General features: G+C 41.7%; 1 protein-coding gene across 2 annotated transcripts in view; it reads left to right on the top strand.

Annotated features, from left to right (window-relative positions):
- lrp8 (low density lipoprotein receptor-related protein 8, apolipoprotein e receptor) overlaps positions 1 to 18441 on the top strand; it is a 149967-nt gene that overhangs the window by 81904 nt on the left and 49622 nt on the right. For both annotated transcript variants that reach the window (XM_034530752.1, XM_034530753.1), the window contains exon 4: positions 7377 to 7505. In XM_034530752.1, the coding sequence (XP_034386643.1) occupies positions 7377 to 7505 (129 nt within the window). The remainder of the gene's footprint in view (positions 1 to 7376; positions 7506 to 18441) is intronic.

Consider the following 18441-nt stretch of genomic DNA (forward strand, 5'->3'; position numbering starts at 1 on the left):
ATATTAAAGAATATCCAAGTTTTTTTCTCGGATATTTAAGACTTAAATCTTGGAATATATCAAGATCAAAACTTCTCAATTTCCAAGATTTAGATCTTAAATATCCGTGAAAAAAACGTAATATTATTAGAGTGGTTAATCTAAACTAGAAAATAACTTTATCTAAATCCCCTCTACGGGCTCCGTTTTTTCTTAAATTTTAGTTTTACCTACCTACCTGATGGTCCTAATACACCATTGTCTCTTCCTGATACACAGACACATATACACAAACCATTAGAAGCATGTGAAAATAAGACCCCTGTTTAGAAGGAGGTTATTGAGCGTCACCATGACGATTTCACCCGCTGCAACCTATCAAACCAGCATTAGACTTGCAAAGCCCTACAAGCCAAATAATTGGCTCATCCATACATCTCTGGTCTTGTATGAATCATTAATGCATAAGAGCTCTGTGAGCTTAAGGCTGCCCGGCCTCATGTCCTTTGTCTACTCCATTCATTTCTTCTGCTTTGGAAAGGTTACAGCACTAAAAGTAAAGCATTTCATTCATAGTGCATGCACATGATTTAAAGAGATTAACCACCCTCTACCAGATCCCATTTATTTGAATTAAATTGCAGACGCTGGCATTAGAAACAACATATTCTTTAAGGACCACTAAAATGCGACCCAGTCCACATCTCTAAATGGATTACACGCACACATGTGCACTATACATCAATTTATATATGTGCTAATGTTTTTGTGCATTAATCTAAATGCTTGCCCAATACCTCTACGTCTCTCCGAGTGCGTCTCTGGAGTATCTTCCTCTAATTGCCTTGGTCCTAGTTTTTCCCTGCATTGATATTCTCTATTCAGTGACCAATACATGACCCCACCTCCCCCTCTTACATCTTATTCTATTTCCTTTATCGGATATGCCTTATTCCCTCTTTGTTTCACATCTATATCAATAATTAGTTTTCTTCTCCCTCATTTATTGTTCATGATTGCAGGTAACCCAGTCTAAAAATAAAGGAATCTGTTTTTGTGATATGTCAATGTTAGTTGCTGAAATATGATATGGGTCTCTAAGCAGACTGACTCATGCCAGTACATGGTTGTGTATTGATTCAAGGGATGCCCTGGCTCTGTCTTCACTGCAGAGTAGCCAAGCAATAACATTGTACTGCTCTCAAGCAGCCACTCACCAAATGAAACTTCAGTTTAATTATGCTGTTTCACAGACAATCAGCTGTTATCTGATCAGAGAGATCACTGATCTGTCAGTGAGACTTAAACGATGAGGTGTCAGACACGAGTTCCATCTTCACATTCTCTTTTATTTACATTAATTATTATAATCATTATTTGTGCTCAATTCTAGTTAACATGTATTAATAAGTTAACTTATTCTCACAAGTTGATAATAAATAAATAAAAAAACCTAAACTGCCTTCTGTATCGTATGCATTTTGTTTTGGAATACATGCGGAGCAAATTGGTATTCACGGCGGTGCAGAGTATTCAGGCATTCATAATATTCCACTGACGTGATGAGACATGGTTTTCAGATGTTTGCATAAATAGACGTTAAAGCATACTACCTCATCAATCAGCTGTGTTCTGCCTGGGGTGCATGGGAATTCAGTGTAGCTTTAAGCATTTTATATTCATGCAACTATAATGCTTCATGCGAGTACAGAGTAAATCATCCGTAAGCTTCCATTCAACATGTGCCATATTATCACATATGCACCTCCCCATGCGCCTTTTGTTTTAACGTCGTGTCTCACTGTGGCAGACAGTGACTTAAGAATGACTCATTACCTCCCGGCCTCATACACACACCTCATGATAAATAAATTACCTTAGCATTAGCCCACGGGGCTACGAGCCATCTAAATCAATCACCTGAGAGGCTAACTGTGATGCCAGGCAGGCAGCTAGAGAGTGGACAATGCTCTGATTTCCCTCCTTGTGAAGGGAAATTAAGAAGGTAGTTAATCAAAACTTCATTAGCATACAGTGCCTTGCTCAGTCCACCCCTATACCCTGCTCACAATGCACATTTAGGAAGGTCATGTGAGGAGAAAAACAAGTTTGTACCACTTCTGGTCGTGGACTTGTTTGAATTAAAAGACTGCATGGTCCCCTATGTGCCAAATGAGTTTTCTGACCCCAGGAACAGCAAAGCCTATTTAAATTCCACTGCATACATTTCAAAAATACGAAGACCAAGAAATATAGGGAAATAGGTTTTATTTTGAAGGACAGAGTTTTTCTCCCCAAAAAAATCCAATAAAACCATATAATCTCACGTAAGATTGTATTCATTGATGCACAGGTGCAGCCTTCTTCCTATTAATAAGCTGACTAAATCCTCCAATTGTAGCCAATACAAACTCAATGCAAACTTTTATTCATGCAGTTTGAATGAGATATTGAGGTTGCTTAAAAATTAAGTTTAGTGACTAGTTTGCAACATTTAGCTAACGGCATACTGTCATTCTACTGCCCTGCCACTTTGTAATGCAGTGTCATACGTATGTTAATGATAAGAAGGTGTGTGTGTGTGTGTGTGTGCGTGCGTGCGTGTCGTCTGTACAAAGATGCCCCACAGTTGTTTGAGTCTGTTGGGGCGACGATGGATCAGTGGGAAGAGCGAGTTGTCCTTTAACAACAAAGTTGTCAGTCCGAGGTCCTCGAGTAAGATACTGAGCTCATATTTGATCCATGGGCTCTTTACAAGCAGGCATCTGCTCTTTGAAGTTGAAGTTGTCCTATCTCTAAACATTCTGAAGGGATGCAACCTTCACAAAGTTGTCTGCAGTGAGAGTGGTAGTCGATATTGCACTTGACCTGGAATATGATCACAGTCTGCAATAGCTCTGCAGGCACAGATGTCTCCCCAGCTTTCTCTCGATAAGTCCATCAATGCTGTTTAGCGCCTGCTCTGCCGCTGGATACACCTGTCAGCATTTAGTGAGAGAGGGACAATCTGTGCTAAGCAATGACTTTTAAATGTCTGGGGAAAGAATATTTCCTACAACTTCATTATCAATAAAATTACTATCTGGATTGGTAAAGTCAGACAGAAAAAAACCTTGATTTTAAAAAGAAAAAAAGAAAGATGATTTGTTCTTTTCTTTTTAATTTTGATTGTATTCTGGTGTTAAATTTGTATTACATATATATATTGTTTAAATGTCATTTTTCACAAAGTTGTTGTGATCGAGACCCGCAGAGTTTATGGATTTCCCTTAGTTGGAATGTTTTGTCTTTGCAGACTTGCTGGCTGTTAATCAGAATTGGCTTTATTGGCCATGTATGTGTGCCAGGGGCGTCGTTGAGCCTATTTTAGGTGGGCTTCAGCATGGGGACCATGGACACGTTATTTACAACTCTAACATGCTACATATGTGCGTGCGTTCTGGTTTGTATGTTTTATGTTTACAATCCAATAGCCCATCATCATACTTAACAATACAATCCTCGGGCACTAGGACCTTGGGAAGGCGGCTGCGCTGACTCTCACTCTGCCAAGTAACGTCTCTCGTCAATGACATCCAGGAGTTTAGCTCAAAGTAAATGATGCACGGAGTGAACCTGTAAGTCCAGGTAGTTACAGAATGTGTCTGCCCGTAGTTGTTAACGATTGTTACCTGCTTACATTTAGCTTTACTTGAAGAAAATGAAAGGGAATAACAAAATAGCTAGCTAGAAACTGTCTTCATTGAGAGAGTGTGAACGAGCAAATTCGAATTACAAGAAATAACCATCAACATCTCTCTATTCTTTGCATTAATATATATTATTATAATATATTTTTTCCATTGAATGGTATATTTGACACTGAAGTGGTTCATCTTTATCTCAGTGATAGTGTCCAAATGAGCATAACATATCACTATGACCCTGAAATTCTGTGTCTTGTGTTATCATATACTAAATGAAGCAAAACTACAGAGCAAAATCACACTCTTTCTGATTCAACCAATCTATGAACTGTCGGAAAACAATGGATATCAGGGCCCCCAAAAACATACCTAAGCATGCCGCTCCCCTTGGGGCTTAGCCCCCCCCCCCTTTCTTTGAATCCTACAAACACCCCTGAAGTGTGCACATACATGGAGTTTGACTCCGGATACACGTACGCTCTCGTTGTACATGCATGTAATAAACAAATAACAAGATAAATCTAAAAAGACATTAAAGACAACAGAGTAGCAACATTAACATTTAACAAGTATGTACAATATAACAACAACAATGATGAATTGGGGATGTCAGTGGAGAAAGGTGGTGATAGTGCAAGTAGTGCAGATGGATGTGTCTGATTAAGTGTTCATCAGTGTGACGGCCAGTGGGAAGAAGCTGTTCCTGTGTCTGCTGGTTTTGGCGTATAGTGCTCTGTAGCGCCTACCAGAGGGTAGGAGTTGACACAGCTTGTGTCCAGGGTGTGAAGGGTCTGCAGTGATCTTTCCAGCCCGCTTCCTGACTGGAGGTGTACAAGTCCAGGATGGAGGGCAGGCTGGAACCAATAGCTCTCTCAGCAGACCTGACTATGCGTTGTAGTCTGTCTCTGTCCTGTTTGGTGGCCGATCCAAACCACACAGTGATGGAAGAACAGAGAACAGACGGCGAAGTAGAACAGGATCAGCAGCTCCTGGGGCAGGTTGTACTTCCTGAGCTGGCGCAGGAAGGACAATCTCTGCTGGGCCTTCTTCTGAATGGTGTTGATGTTGGAGGCTCACTTCAGGTCCTGGGAGATGTGGATCCCAGAAACCTGAAGGTCTCCACCGCAGACACAGGGCTGTTGAGTATTGGGGGGGGTCCTCCTAAAGTCCACTGTCATCACCATTCCTAATGAGGCCGATGACCGCTGTGTCGTCTGCAAACTTCAGGAGTTTAACAACCTCCCCTGGGGTGCAGTTGTTGGTGTAGAGAGAGAAGAGGAGTAGGGAGAGCACACATCCCTCGGGGACGCCAGTGCTGATAGTCCGGGTGCTGGATGTCACTTTTCCCAGCATCACCTGTTATCCACTGACAGGTGGAGGCTGGCACGATGGGCTGGGAGAGTTTATGGTGAAGTACTTATAATAATGATAATAATGATAATGATAATTACCTTCATGTACTACCACTTCTGTTTATTCAAATCAGCCTGATCTTATTTCTGCAGGCAATGTGAAACTTTGTTAGCAATATACCAATCTTCTCTGAATGGTCTGCAGTACCCCAACTGACTGAGGCAGAAATGTTTTATTAACACTACATTTATATTGGGTTGAGCTGCTATTGTAGAATATCAAAGGCCAGAGAGCAACTGATAAGACAGTAATAGTTACAAAGTATTATTATTGTTAATAATAGAACATTAAAACTGTCCTTTGCCTTTCGTGAACACTATTACCCTTGGGAGGAAAATCATATAATTGATTTTGTCATGATCAATGTCAATTAAGTTCTCTGTTGTTCTTTCTTGTCCGTATCCAGTCATTTGATTGGCAGCTGATCCATGACTCCGCCCTTCTCAACTACCAGGGCCTGAAATGGTCAGTCAGACAAATTACATCCTTTTAACCCAGCTGTCAATCACACACTTAGTCGACTGCCCCTCTGCAGTGGGTTCATATGAGAGTGAGAAAGAAAGTATCCCCTGGACTCTGCTGTCCCACACACACACACACACACACTTGGAGTAGGTCAACAATGTGAAACATCTGACCAGTGTTGTCTCCAGTATGTAGTACAGTATATCCAGTACAAACACAACACACATTGAAATTGATTGAACAGTAAGACAAATGTCAGACGATTCGCTATCGCCTCCTTCCTCACATTGACACACCTCCCATTGATATTTATATTCACACCATCGCAGTAGAATAGCTGCACTTTTTTGTACGTACACTCGGTTTGAGGGGAGTTGCAGGAGGCTTTTCTTCTTTAAAGGCCAAGTCATCCAAAAGATCAACACCAGCAAAAGACGGGAGAGAAAACCACAAAGCTCCAAACCTGTCCAGTTTCACAGACAAATCAAATGCAAGCAGCCACATCTTCAATTGTGTAGAACCTGCAACGTAGACTTCACAGTTGGAGAACATTCTGGCAATCGCCACAGGCAAGGCTGAACCCCCCAGTGTCCCTCCATCAGGGGCAGCGTTTGAACGGGAACAATTTACTCAGTACTGCTCAAAATACAAAATGAGAAGAAATACGAGATGAATAAATAGAGAATGAGACTGAAATAGGCAAATCCCAGAGGAACTATTGATCTGTGGCTGTAACACACAAACACACACACACACACACACACCAACACACACTCAAACTGGTTGCCAAGAAGCATGTTGGTGGTCCAATATGTATAATTGATAGACACACTGCGCTGTAATGTAATCTGAGGTGTGTGTGTGTGTGTGTGTGTGTGTGTGTGTGTGTGTGTGTGTGTGTGTGTGTGTGTGTGTGTGTGTGTGTGTGTGTGTGTGTGTGTGTGTGTGTGTGTGAGAAGGGACAGGGATTTGCTGCAGGGACTCGTGTAAAGTTGATGTATTGGACGGCTGTATTTCTTTCTCCCTGTACCAACCCCATGGGCTACACATGTAGGAACAATGGCCTTTTCTACTGTAATGGACTTTCACCAAGAGGGACCACTTTCTCACTCACACCCAGTGTGTGTGTGTCTGTTTGACAAAGTGTAAAAACACTTACTCTCTATAGTCTACACAATTACATTTTTGATTAAATAAGGTTTCCCTATGTGAAAGAAAGCGTGGCACTATATGTATGCAGTCTGTATTGTGATGTGTTAGCAGAAGCAATTAGTTAACTAATTGTTTAGAATCATTGTTCTAATTAATTCATTGCGTGAGTCATTAATCAAGCAATGCCAATAATTAAATGTTTCCAGCATGCATTTGCTGATTTTATTAGTTCAATATCATTGTAATCTGAAACCTTTTGGCTTTTGGGCAGTTGGTTTGTAAATCTGATTAAGTAATTTGACTTTGAGCCTAATCTAAATAAAAAAATGTAATATACATAACTGAAGAAAGTACCCCAGGCATATACAGTGCTATGGTCACTGCTTCTTTGTCCCTCCGTCTCTGTGTGTCTGGTTTAATTGCAGCAGGCCTCTGAGCGAGAATCGATTGGAGCAACAAGATAACTAAGTTATCAAACTGTTTCATTGACTGACTGTCCCTTTTCTCTCTATCTCCTGCCTCCTCCCCGTTTCTTTTTCTCATTTCACTCTGCCCGTCTTCCCTCTCTGTCCCTGTGTGCTACACTTCTCTTCCATCCATCCATCCCAACTTTTTCATCTGCTATCCATTTTCCGTTTCCCTTACCTTCCCTCTCTCTTCCCCTCCGCCCCCTCACAACAGGCCGACAGACCTGTCCACCAGAGAAGTTTGATTGCGGAGGGGCTGCCAGCAAATGTGTTTCGTTGTCATGGCGATGCGATGGAGAGAGGGACTGTGAGAACGGGGCGGATGAGGATCAGTGCGCTGCAGGTAAGCATGTGGCGGGTGGTGGTAATATGCAGGTACAGGAAACAGAGAAAACTGCTCTTATGTAAATATCCTGTAACCAGAATAGTGTTGCAGATGATCATTGATTAATCTAGTGTTCTATTTGTTTAGTGTGTATTATATTTGATCAATACAAAATGCAAATACTATAATTTGCTTCTTTTTTTTGTATCTGCTCAACTTAACATGACTGAACGTGCCATTTGTTTTATAATGGTCCTTCAAGTTTTTAAATATTGCATTTAATTTATATTCGTGGTACTCAAAGACACTTTACATAACATAATTATAACATCCTGAAAAATCAAATTTAAAAAAAAATTATTAAAATGACATTTTAGAAAACGTTTATCAAGTCCTGAAGTGCATATAAAGCACTGAACATACTGAAGACTTTGCAAACTTTTATCTGTAAAAAGGGATTTGAAGGGGACGGTAACAACAGAGGTGAACAGAGAAAAAGAATAACCAATAGTTCCTAGTATTTTGTAAAAGTCAAATGTTTCATCCCTTCATGTACTGTGTCTATATATATTTTCTGTGTCCGTTCTTCCTCGACTCAATCTTTTCCGTGTTCTTGGCTGATGCTCGATGAGCTGGTAAAAGCACTCTCACTCTGCAGACCGGGAGATCTGGTCCAGCAGTGTTGAACAGAATAGAAAACCAGTTTTGTGTTTCTCAAGATGTGTCCGACACAACAGGTTGGGCTGTGTTAACTGACATATAAAAACCTCTGCGCACGAGGCAACCACAGGCTCACGCACATACATCGGGCTTTGTTTTTGTCGAGGAAGGCGCAGAGTGCAATGCTCAGGAAAAGGGCATCATGCACACCGTGCCGAGGGCTGGTGGGACACTTTCGGTGTTTTCATAGTTAGGGGGACGTTGTGCACACACAGTGTGCAATAGGGTTACTCTTATGTATAATATGATGTAACATGTGCGGGTGTGTGAGGAACTGATGGATTGCAGCCACTCATATCTGCTCCTGTCTTCTTCTTTTAACACCAGTACTGTCTCTTCCATGTACCACGCTGCAAGACGGAGCCCACAGTCTCATTCTTAAACACAAATTGTCACACACAACACACCATTCTGTCGTCCTAAGGGTAGCAGGCATAAGCATCTCGGAATAAGGTATGACTAAAGAGACACGAGTTCACACAGATTCATGCCATAAACGCATTTACCCACACAACATGTTTTGGTCTTGGTTTCAATCATTCTGCAATATTGTATTTGCGAGTTGGATATCTCAAAGGCTCATACGCGAGGCTTAGCATGCGTTACAGGAAACCTGAAACCAGATTTGTAACCACAGATACACACACAAACTCAGATTGCTTCATCTGCACAAGTCATACTGTACACCTGCATCACATTACTGCATTCAGCCTACATACTCACAGCTGGGATTGAAGCTGTAAAAAGGGTATTGATTTTCATCAGCGCAAACATCTGGCCCACAGGCTTATTGATTACAAACCTGTGACACACACACACACACACACAAACACACACATTCAAACACACACATGTGCACAGAGCATTTTCTACAAGAATATAGATTGGAAGTCATATTTTTCCTTCGCTAAACCTTTGTTTGGTTAGATGGAAAACGAAACCACTTTAAATGTATGCGTACACACACTTTCTGACTGGCTGTATAAACATCTGTATGTGGATGTCTTTGTGAGATTAAGTATGACTTTCAGACATTTAGGGAGATTATATTTTAGTGGAAGGAAGGTGAAGTAATTCTGGCCAGTTGTAGTGTAAAGGAAAGACGTACAGGGCGGTGTGCGTCTAATGCATCTGTTTCCAGAATGTTTCCTTCATATCATCGGGCACTGTGACATTCATACGTTTTCATGCTGTAGGTAATGCACAAAATGCATGTATGTACACTGCAAGGACGTGCAAATGCATTCATAATTAAGGACACACAAACGCACACACACTGTGAGAATGCTCCTGGACACTGCTAAAGTCTCAATATTTCCCATATATGCTCAGCCTAAGATGTTTACTGTCAAATGGAGGAAGTGAAACTACAATTTTTAAATGAACTCTACTGATTGCGAAGCCAATTTAGTTAAAAAATGATGATGATTCATGTTGATTTTGAGTTGTGCAATCTCATCGCTTTGAACTCCCACGGGGTAGCATGATCATCTACCAACAACTATCTCCAAAAATGTGTCTTGAATACATTTTTTTTTAACTATTGCCGTTTACCACAATGTGTGTCACTTTGAAACCATAAATCATGGTTTACTATCAGAAGCTAATCACACCAGTCGAGTGCGTACATTGTCAGCACATGTGATGCCGACCCACTCTGTTAAAGGTGTGTTAAACCTTATTGATCATCTCCACTTTTTGATCATTCCTTCTCATCAATCTAGTCGTATCTTTTTCTTTCACTTTCTTATCTCTCTTTGTGATCTGTCTGTCTCTATTCTATTGGGTTTCGATTCATACTTTTTTGCATTCTATGATCAGTTATATAATTTTTATGTTTTACATGTGTCCGAAACACTTGATTGTATTTGAATCAAGATGGATAGCAATGGAAATGGCAACAAATAGTTTAAATTTGGTATAATCCTCAACATGTCAAAAGTTGTGCAATCTTTATGAACACCTCTCAAAATATCCCAGTTTTGCTACTATAATATTTAGAACATTTATTTAAAGTATTTGATACAACCTAAATGATTCAGAACATGACGTGGTGAATCTATCTCAAATATGCTACATTTATGCGACATTGTATAGAAACATGTCTCCACTTCATATTCGCTGCTCCCCCTGTTGCTGGTCCTCAGTTTCTCTGAATGTGTTCATTCGTCTCCACGCTGTCAGAGTGGAGGCTGCTACACAGCGTCATCACATAAGGGAGTCGGTGGCCACGACCTAATGAAAACAGCCGCTGTCATGGAGCCCATGCTGCTATTGTTCACATACCATCTCTGTCTCTGATGTACAATATAAACTGCCCTCAAAGCAAGAGTGCTTTCTTTTTTCCTCGCCCATCACAGGCACATACACTTCTTATTCTCTTTCACGCCATCAATCAGAAATCATACACCTTTTTCCGTTCCCTTCATCTTGTCTGACCTGTGTGAGCCTTCATCCCTCTTTGCAGTGAGAAAGAAAGCGGTTAATACGGCTGTGAAATATTTCATGGGGGTCTTGATGATAATTGATTTTGTGTGTGTGTGTGTGTTTTACTGGAGCCTTGCTGTTATAATAACCTGTAGAGATCAGCTTTTCATCTATCATTTACAGATGAAGGTGGTCGTGGTCAATATTAAGTTTGTGGAAGAGACCGGTGTTATCTGATTTCACACATTAAAGTCCACCTCAAAGGCCTCACAATGGATCTTTATATAAAGTTCAAGGCAATTATTAGTAATCTGTAATAAACTGAATTAAGTGTGGAAACATAATATTACTGACTGTCTGATATTGCACAGTAGTGGCATCAACACATCTGTAAGTGTGTGTGTGTGTTTGTGTGTGTGTGTGTGTGTGTGTGTAAATCTTAATGTTAAGGTATGACTAGAGTAATCCCAAAAAATCATCTTTTTTTATTTTACACACAATATTTAAGCTCAGAGAAAGGAGAGGAATAATAATAATGTTTGCAAATGAGAAACAAGCGGCATGTTAAAAAAGATGATATATGAGAGAGTTTTGGCTTGCATAAATCAAATCATGCTGCTTTTGTTTATTATACTTATGCTTATGCATATGCCACAATTCAGGACTGTGTAAAAAGCAGTCATCTCTAAAAGGTCTTTGGAAAAGCAACAGAAATAATTGATGCGAAAAGAAAAAAAGAGTTGGTCGGATGCTGAGTTCATGTTTTCATAAACAATTGTAAATCTCTAATGTTCACTCTCCAGTGTAGAAAGGGCATACGAACAGTAGTACCATCCACTTTCATTGAACCCCTTCAAAAAAAAACTCCCTCCTGCCCGCTTCAAACCATCTCTCCTTCCTCCCAATCGCGCTCCTCCTCCACCTTTGATCTCCCCATCGCTCGCCCCCGTGGCAGCTACAACCGCAGTACAACAAGCGTTAATTAGGGCTGCTAATTGAGCTTATCCAAATGTTGAATAAAACATGGATCCAGGAAGAGAGGTTCTTTAGTACATTTAGAGGAGGCCTCTGAAGAAAGTTTATGAGCCTTTAATTTATGTTAATGTAAAATCATGTTTGTTTAGGCACACCGCCGCTGCTAGCTGAGTGTTTGCATGCTTCAGGGTGTGTGTGCGTGTGTGTGTGTGTGTGGGTAGAACTTCATTTGTGTATGACTAATAGCCTCCCTTTTGTTTGTAAATGAACATTTTAAATCCAAACATAATTAAAGGGTTCTTTACCTGCTCACCAATCAACTTTTTATTTCAGCAAATTAGAGTATTTAAGTTAATATAGCATGTGTGCGTGCCGTAAGTGTGTGTGTGTGGCCTGTTGAGGGGCTGATTCAGTGATTCAGCGCGTGCAGGAATTATCCAGCTTGCTTAAGGTTGATCACCAGAGAGGTTTACATTTCCACAAGCATAATAAGATCACACACACTTGAATGAGAACAGATACTAGGAGCAATTGATTTTCCCCTTCCTGCTCAATGCATGACAAATGCCCGTTAATAGAAACACAAACATATGCGTGTGAGTGTAGGAGGCTGAGTTAATTAAACTGTCTACAAGTGAGGAATGAATTTTCCATAATATATTAATTAAATATGTCTTGTTTGTGTCATTACAACCTGGGGGAAAAGAGTTCCAATGCAAACATTTTGTCTGAGGCAATGCATGATGAATATGCTGCACCGCACATCTTCCCCATGTGGCTCTGTGGACACACAGAATGCAACCAAAGGACACTCTTGCTGTGTGTTTTTATAAGCTGTTGCTGCCATTTAATATCTTCAACACACCATGCATTTTGTTGTATGTTCCTTTTGACAGACGGGTGCTGATCAATAATGCTTCAGTCTTCTCTCATTTACCTCATGAACACGCATCTAATTACAAGTGGATTCAAGCATCCAGTGGTGGAATTGGCCTCCCTAAAGTTTGAAATATTTCATATCATCTTTGCGGTCACTCACACTTCTTTATTAATCTGTGCATATCTATGTTGCTGGTGTTTGAATGCAACATAGTGTAGTTTAACACTCCTCAATTGGCGAGGACATAAAGGGAGAAAATGCATACAGAGAGGCAGAGAAAAAGAGAGAGACAGTATTCAGAGAGGCTCCTGCGGGCCCCGGGGACCATCAGCCGGAGCTGCTGTCTAACATTACAGCAAGCGGCCGCTGGATCAATGCCCACCAGGGAAATGTTAGCTGGTGTTTTATAGCGGGGCAGAGGAGAGGGAAACGTGCGTGTGTGCGTGTGTTATGAAGTAGAAAGAGGGGAGTAAATAAAGTGGCACGTCACAGCATAAGTGAACACAGTGAGATAAGAACTGTGCACACATGAACAAACACATGCACATCCCCTCCTGCAGGCATCCACGCACATGCATTGTGTGACTCCTTTAGTCCAGCTCGATGTAGGCTTCAGTAAAATGTAAGCTCCATTCCATTATTTGATAATAGATCAAAAAGGATGAAGCAGAGTCCACCCGCATAAAACAATACAGTGTAATATGCGAGTGCTTGTGTGTGTGAACATTTGTGTTTCTAGAGGTCTTTGCCTCTTTTATCTTGCTTCACCCACATTTCCACTATAAGAGGTGCCTGCATACATGGACACAGAGTGGTATCCTCTTGTCTCAGCTTCTTCCCATTACGCTCTCCTCCATTTATAATCCTCTGACTGCTCTCACTGTGTGCGTAGGTGTAATGTAATGGAGCGCCGGCTCACAAACAGGCTCGCTGCGCAGCCAGAGGCCTTTGCACTTGCTTCAGACTCAGATAGCTTTAAGAACATTACTCACTCCCCTTTCACCCCAAAACCCATCCTTTACGCTGCACACACACACACACACACACACACACACACACACACACACACACACACACACACACACACATATACATACAGACTCTCTCATAATCATACGGAGATGACCGGGAAGCCTGCTTGTCTGAAAAATGGACCAATGTGAAACCACAACTTTGCTCCAACCTGAGGGGGAAGCAACAGTACGTGAAGAAAGTCAGATAGGAAGGATCTTTTGGGTGGTCACAGACCACCAACCCACTTCAGGCAGCCGAGTGGTCTCAAAGCCAGATTTATTTTAAGATTTCAGATTTTATTTGTAAAGATGGGGAAACACACTCTCTATTTAGCAGCTACTACACTGCATTACTATACTAGTCACTGCACTAAAGCCAGTAGCTGGTAACGAGCTAGTGACAGCCAGATACGTTCTAGTAAACATAACCTTACTCGTTAATTTACACTATGTCCAAATGTGGCCACATTTAACGTCATTACTTTTGTTTTGTCAGCTCCCAGTGTTTTATACTGTGCTTGGTTCTCGAAGTAAGTTCAGTGGAATTCACTGAGCAGTGTTGCCTCTATAAGCGGTCTTTACGACATGTAAGAGTCATTTAAGTGCTACTAAAATGCTACTACGGCTCTACCTTCCCTATTCAAGGTATAGTCGAAAAAGATGTGTTTTTAGTTTGCGACGGAAGATGTCGAGACTTTCTGCTGTCCTGATGTCAATGGGGAGCTCGTTCCACCAATGAGGAGCCAGCACAGCAAACAGTCGTGACTTTGTTGAGTGTTTAGCTTGAAGTGAAGGAGCTACAAGCCGATTGGCAGAAGCCGAGCGAAGTGAACGAGCTGGGGTGTACAGATTGACCATGTCCTGGATGTAGACCGGACCCTGGATGAGCTGTAGAGGTCGAATGACATTAGCAGGTAGACCTGCCAGGAGGGAGTTGCAGTAGTCCAGCCGTGAGATGACCAGAGCCTGGACCAGAACCTGTGCCGCCTTCTGAGTGAGAAGAGGTCGTATTCTCCTGATGTTGTACAGCATGTACCTACAGGAGCGTGTTATTGCAGTAATGTTGGCAGTCAGGGAGAGTTGACTGTCGAGTGTCACACCGAGGTTCCTGGCAGTCGGAGTCGGAGCCAGCACTAAGTTGTTGAAGTTAATAGTCAGGTTGTGGGTGGGAGAGCCTTTTCCTGGAAGGAGGAGAAGTTCAGTCTTGTCCGGGTTAATTTTCAGGTGGTGTGCGGACATCCAGACAGGCAGAGATTCGTGCTGCTACCTGTGTTTCAGATTGGGGAAATGAGAAGATCAGTTGGGTGTCGTCAGCATAGCTGTGGTAGGTGAAGCCATGTAAGCGAATGACAGAGCCGAGAGAGTTGGTGTACAGAGAGAAGAGAAGAGGACCAAGGACTGAACCCTGAGGGACCCCGGTAGTCAGAGGACAAGGCTCAGACACAGATCCTCTCCAGGTTACCCGATAAGTGCAGTCGGTGAGGTAGGATGAGAAGAGTGAGAGCGCGGTGCCTGAGATACCCAGGTCCTGGAGGGAGGACATGAGGATCTGGTGGTTCACTGTGTCAAAGGCAGCGGAAAGGTCTAGAAGGATAAGGACAGAGGAGAGAGAGGCTGCTCTAGCAGTGTGAAGCTGCTCAGAGACAGCAAGGAGGGCAGTCTCTGTTGAGTGGCCTGCCTTCAATCCAGACTGGTGGGGGTCTAGAAGGTTGTTGTTGTGGAGATAGGAGGAGACTTGGTTAGAGATATCTCGCTCTAGAGTTTTGGAAAGGAAGGGGAGGAGAGAGACAGGTCTGTAGTTATTGACTTCAGATGGGTCGAGAGTGGGTTTCTTCATGAGAGGGTTGACTCTTGCCTCCTTCAGAGAGTTAGGGAAACAGCCGGTTGAGAGGGAGGTGTTAATAAGATGGGTGAGAAAGGGAAGAAGGTCAGGAGCAATGGACTAGAGAATGTGAGACGGGATGGGGTCCAGGGGGCAGGTGGTTGGGCGGGCAGAGGTTACCAATGTAAGAACTTGATTAGGAGACAGGAGGATAAAAGAGGAAAACAAGGGGGAAGAAGATGAAGTTACTGGAGGTGTAGTTATAGAAGATGGATTAGTAAATGAGGAGCGTATGTCGTCTATCTTTTTTGTAAAGTAGTCAACAAAGTGGCTTGGTAGAAGGGTGGAGGGAGGGGGGGGGACCAGGGGGGTCAAGGAGGTTGGAAAAAATAAAGAGCTTTTTGGGGTTAGACAAAGAGGATTCGATTCTGGATTGGTAGAACAGACTTTTGGCTGCAGAGATAGATGCAGAGAAGGAGGAGAGAAGAGATTGATAGGCGAGCAGGTCGCTGGCGTGTTTGGATTTTCACCATTTCCTTTCCAATGCTCGCATAGTGGCTCTCTTGGCGCTCACCGGTTCGGACAGCCACGGAGCCGGAGAGGACTTGGGGACCTTTCGAGTCATAAGAGGACAGAGAGAATCAAGAGAGGAAGACAGCGTAGAGAGGAGAGTGTCAGTGGCAAAGTTAGGCTGCATGAGTGAGAAGGAGTCAGTTGAAGGGAGGGCTGACAGAACAGAGGAGGCCAGAGAGGAGTGTAAGAGGGTGTGGATGTTGCGACGGACAGGTGCAGAGTCCGTTGTGGGAGGGTTGTCAGTTCCAAAGAGTGGGAGAGAGTAAGAGATAAAGAAATGGTCAGAGACATGAAGTGGAGTTACAGTGAGGTTAGATGTAGAGCAGTTTCTGGTGAAAATATAGTCAAGGTGGTTGCCAGCTTTGTGAATAGGAGGGGAAGGACTGAGCGAGAGAGCAAAGGAAGACAGTAAGAGTAGCAGGTCTGATGACTTTCTAATTTCTTTCAAGAGCCAGTCTGAAGAGATGAGTAATATGTTCTGCCTTTTCTGTCCACAATTGCTGCTCACTGCAAACATCACCTACTAAAGCTAGCGAGGTACTTATATGTATGTGTATATGTATATGACTGCAGGCATCTGGATTCTCACATTCATCGATGTCTTTGTCGAGACAAACGGCACAAAGACGGACAATCAATCAATCAATAAAACTTTGATTTCAGTCTCAAGGTCCAGATAGTACAGATCAAAAGAACTCTACAGACACACAACAAATCCTTATGTCTTCAGTGTGAGAAATAAGAAGTACATTTTGTCCATCTAGCATACTAACAATCAAGACTATGATTCTTTAAATGGAGTTTCTAGGATATATATATATATATATATATATATATATATATATATATATATATATATATATATGTATGTATGTTTACAGACTCTTACCTTTTACCTGGTTTACGTGTGAATTTCTTTACTTTTTTAATTCTGTAGTTTTCAAAGTAATAACAAAACAACCATATATTATAATACAGTATATCTGCAGTGATCAGTTTGTCAAATCTTATTTACAAGAGCCAATTACCTCTGTGTAATATTTTTAGACAAGTCCATGACAGACATTTAAAATGAGGGACAGACTTTGGCCCGGCAGTAAAGGGAAAATATGTGTCTAGTAATATAGACAATACTACAACATGTAATATGGAGAAATAAATGTGGGTTTAGCTGTGGAGTGATCAACATGAGAAACAAATATGCTATCATGATGAGGTAATTATGTCATTATCAACATGGTAAAGTGTTGGATTGCATGTTTATACTGGCGATGTAATCATCTCACTAAATCACAATGACCTATTTTTAATCTATTCATACATTTACTACCTCACATTTATCGTGTTGAATGCAATTAGTTTCCAGACGGGTGCGTGTACTGTGCGTGCTGTTAAGATTTAAGACTGTAGAGCCACAAGCACAGAGTGATGGCATGTCACAATCTACATTTAATGGCCCACATTTTTTGAAATGTGCAACGGTATCCCCAATGGATGTTATGGCAGCACACACGTACATGTATATAGAGACACACAAGGACATTCGTCACACACCACCTGCACACACACAATCTGTGATTGCTGGAGAGGCAGCTGTCAGATGTCACAGTTATGTGTGTGTGTGTGTGTGTGTGTGTGTGTGTGTGTGTGTGTGTGTGTGTGTGTGTGTGTGTGTGTGTGTGTGTGTGTGTGTGTGTGTGTGTGTGTGTGTGTGTGTGTGTGTGTGTGTGTGTGTGTGTGTGTGTGTGTGTGTGTGTGTGTGCGTGTGCACTCTCCCCATAGTCCCCACTCATCATGAAGGTGGTTAAGAGAAAGTCTCTCCCTGGTGTCTCCCAATCAGTTTACACAGAGTTTCGATCTCAGGGAATTTTGGGCCATTTTTCTCTGTTGCTATTTCACTTGGATTCCACTGTCACACTAAAGTGAGGTCTTATTATTTTCAGTGGCGTTTCACACCCAGCGTGATCTGTTTCTACTCTAGCAAAGACAGTCTAACAAGCATATCTGAATAGAAAGTCTGTATTAAGAAGAAGAAGAAGTGCTGTGCGTGTATTTTTTGTGAATCTAAACTCCGAGCCTTGTTTGGTCAAGGGTTTGACACATTTTTTAAGGAAAGCCTTTTTCTTTTTCAGTTTGGTGGGAGACCCTCAACCCAGAAATTGAAACTGGATTTTGTGTCGCTAGCATCCAAATGGTGTTTTATTTATATGCTCTGTCATCTTGGGTTATTTATTTTAACAAGCCATTTCAACAATGGCCAATGGCATAAATTCAGAAAGCTCAGCACCTAAACATCAACAACAACTTTGTAGATTACTCAAGATGGTTATATTCGGCTAAAATATGCGCACCTGCATATAAGATTGAAGCTTCAGTTTATTGCAAATCCAAAATCAGATTATAACTCACTCTTGATGTCTGCATATATATTTACTTCTGAATCTCCTTTCTTTTTTTTCCCCTCTCAGCATTTCCTACTTTATATAAACATTGTTAAAAAACATGTACAAAGTATTCAGCTCAGTTGCTCACTGCATCGGTTTG

The sequence above is a fragment of the Cyclopterus lumpus genome, chromosome 4 (assembly GCF_009769545.1).
Source record: "Cyclopterus lumpus isolate fCycLum1 chromosome 4, fCycLum1.pri, whole genome shotgun sequence".
Lineage (NCBI taxonomy): Eukaryota > Metazoa > Chordata > Actinopteri > Perciformes > Cyclopteridae > Cyclopterus > Cyclopterus lumpus.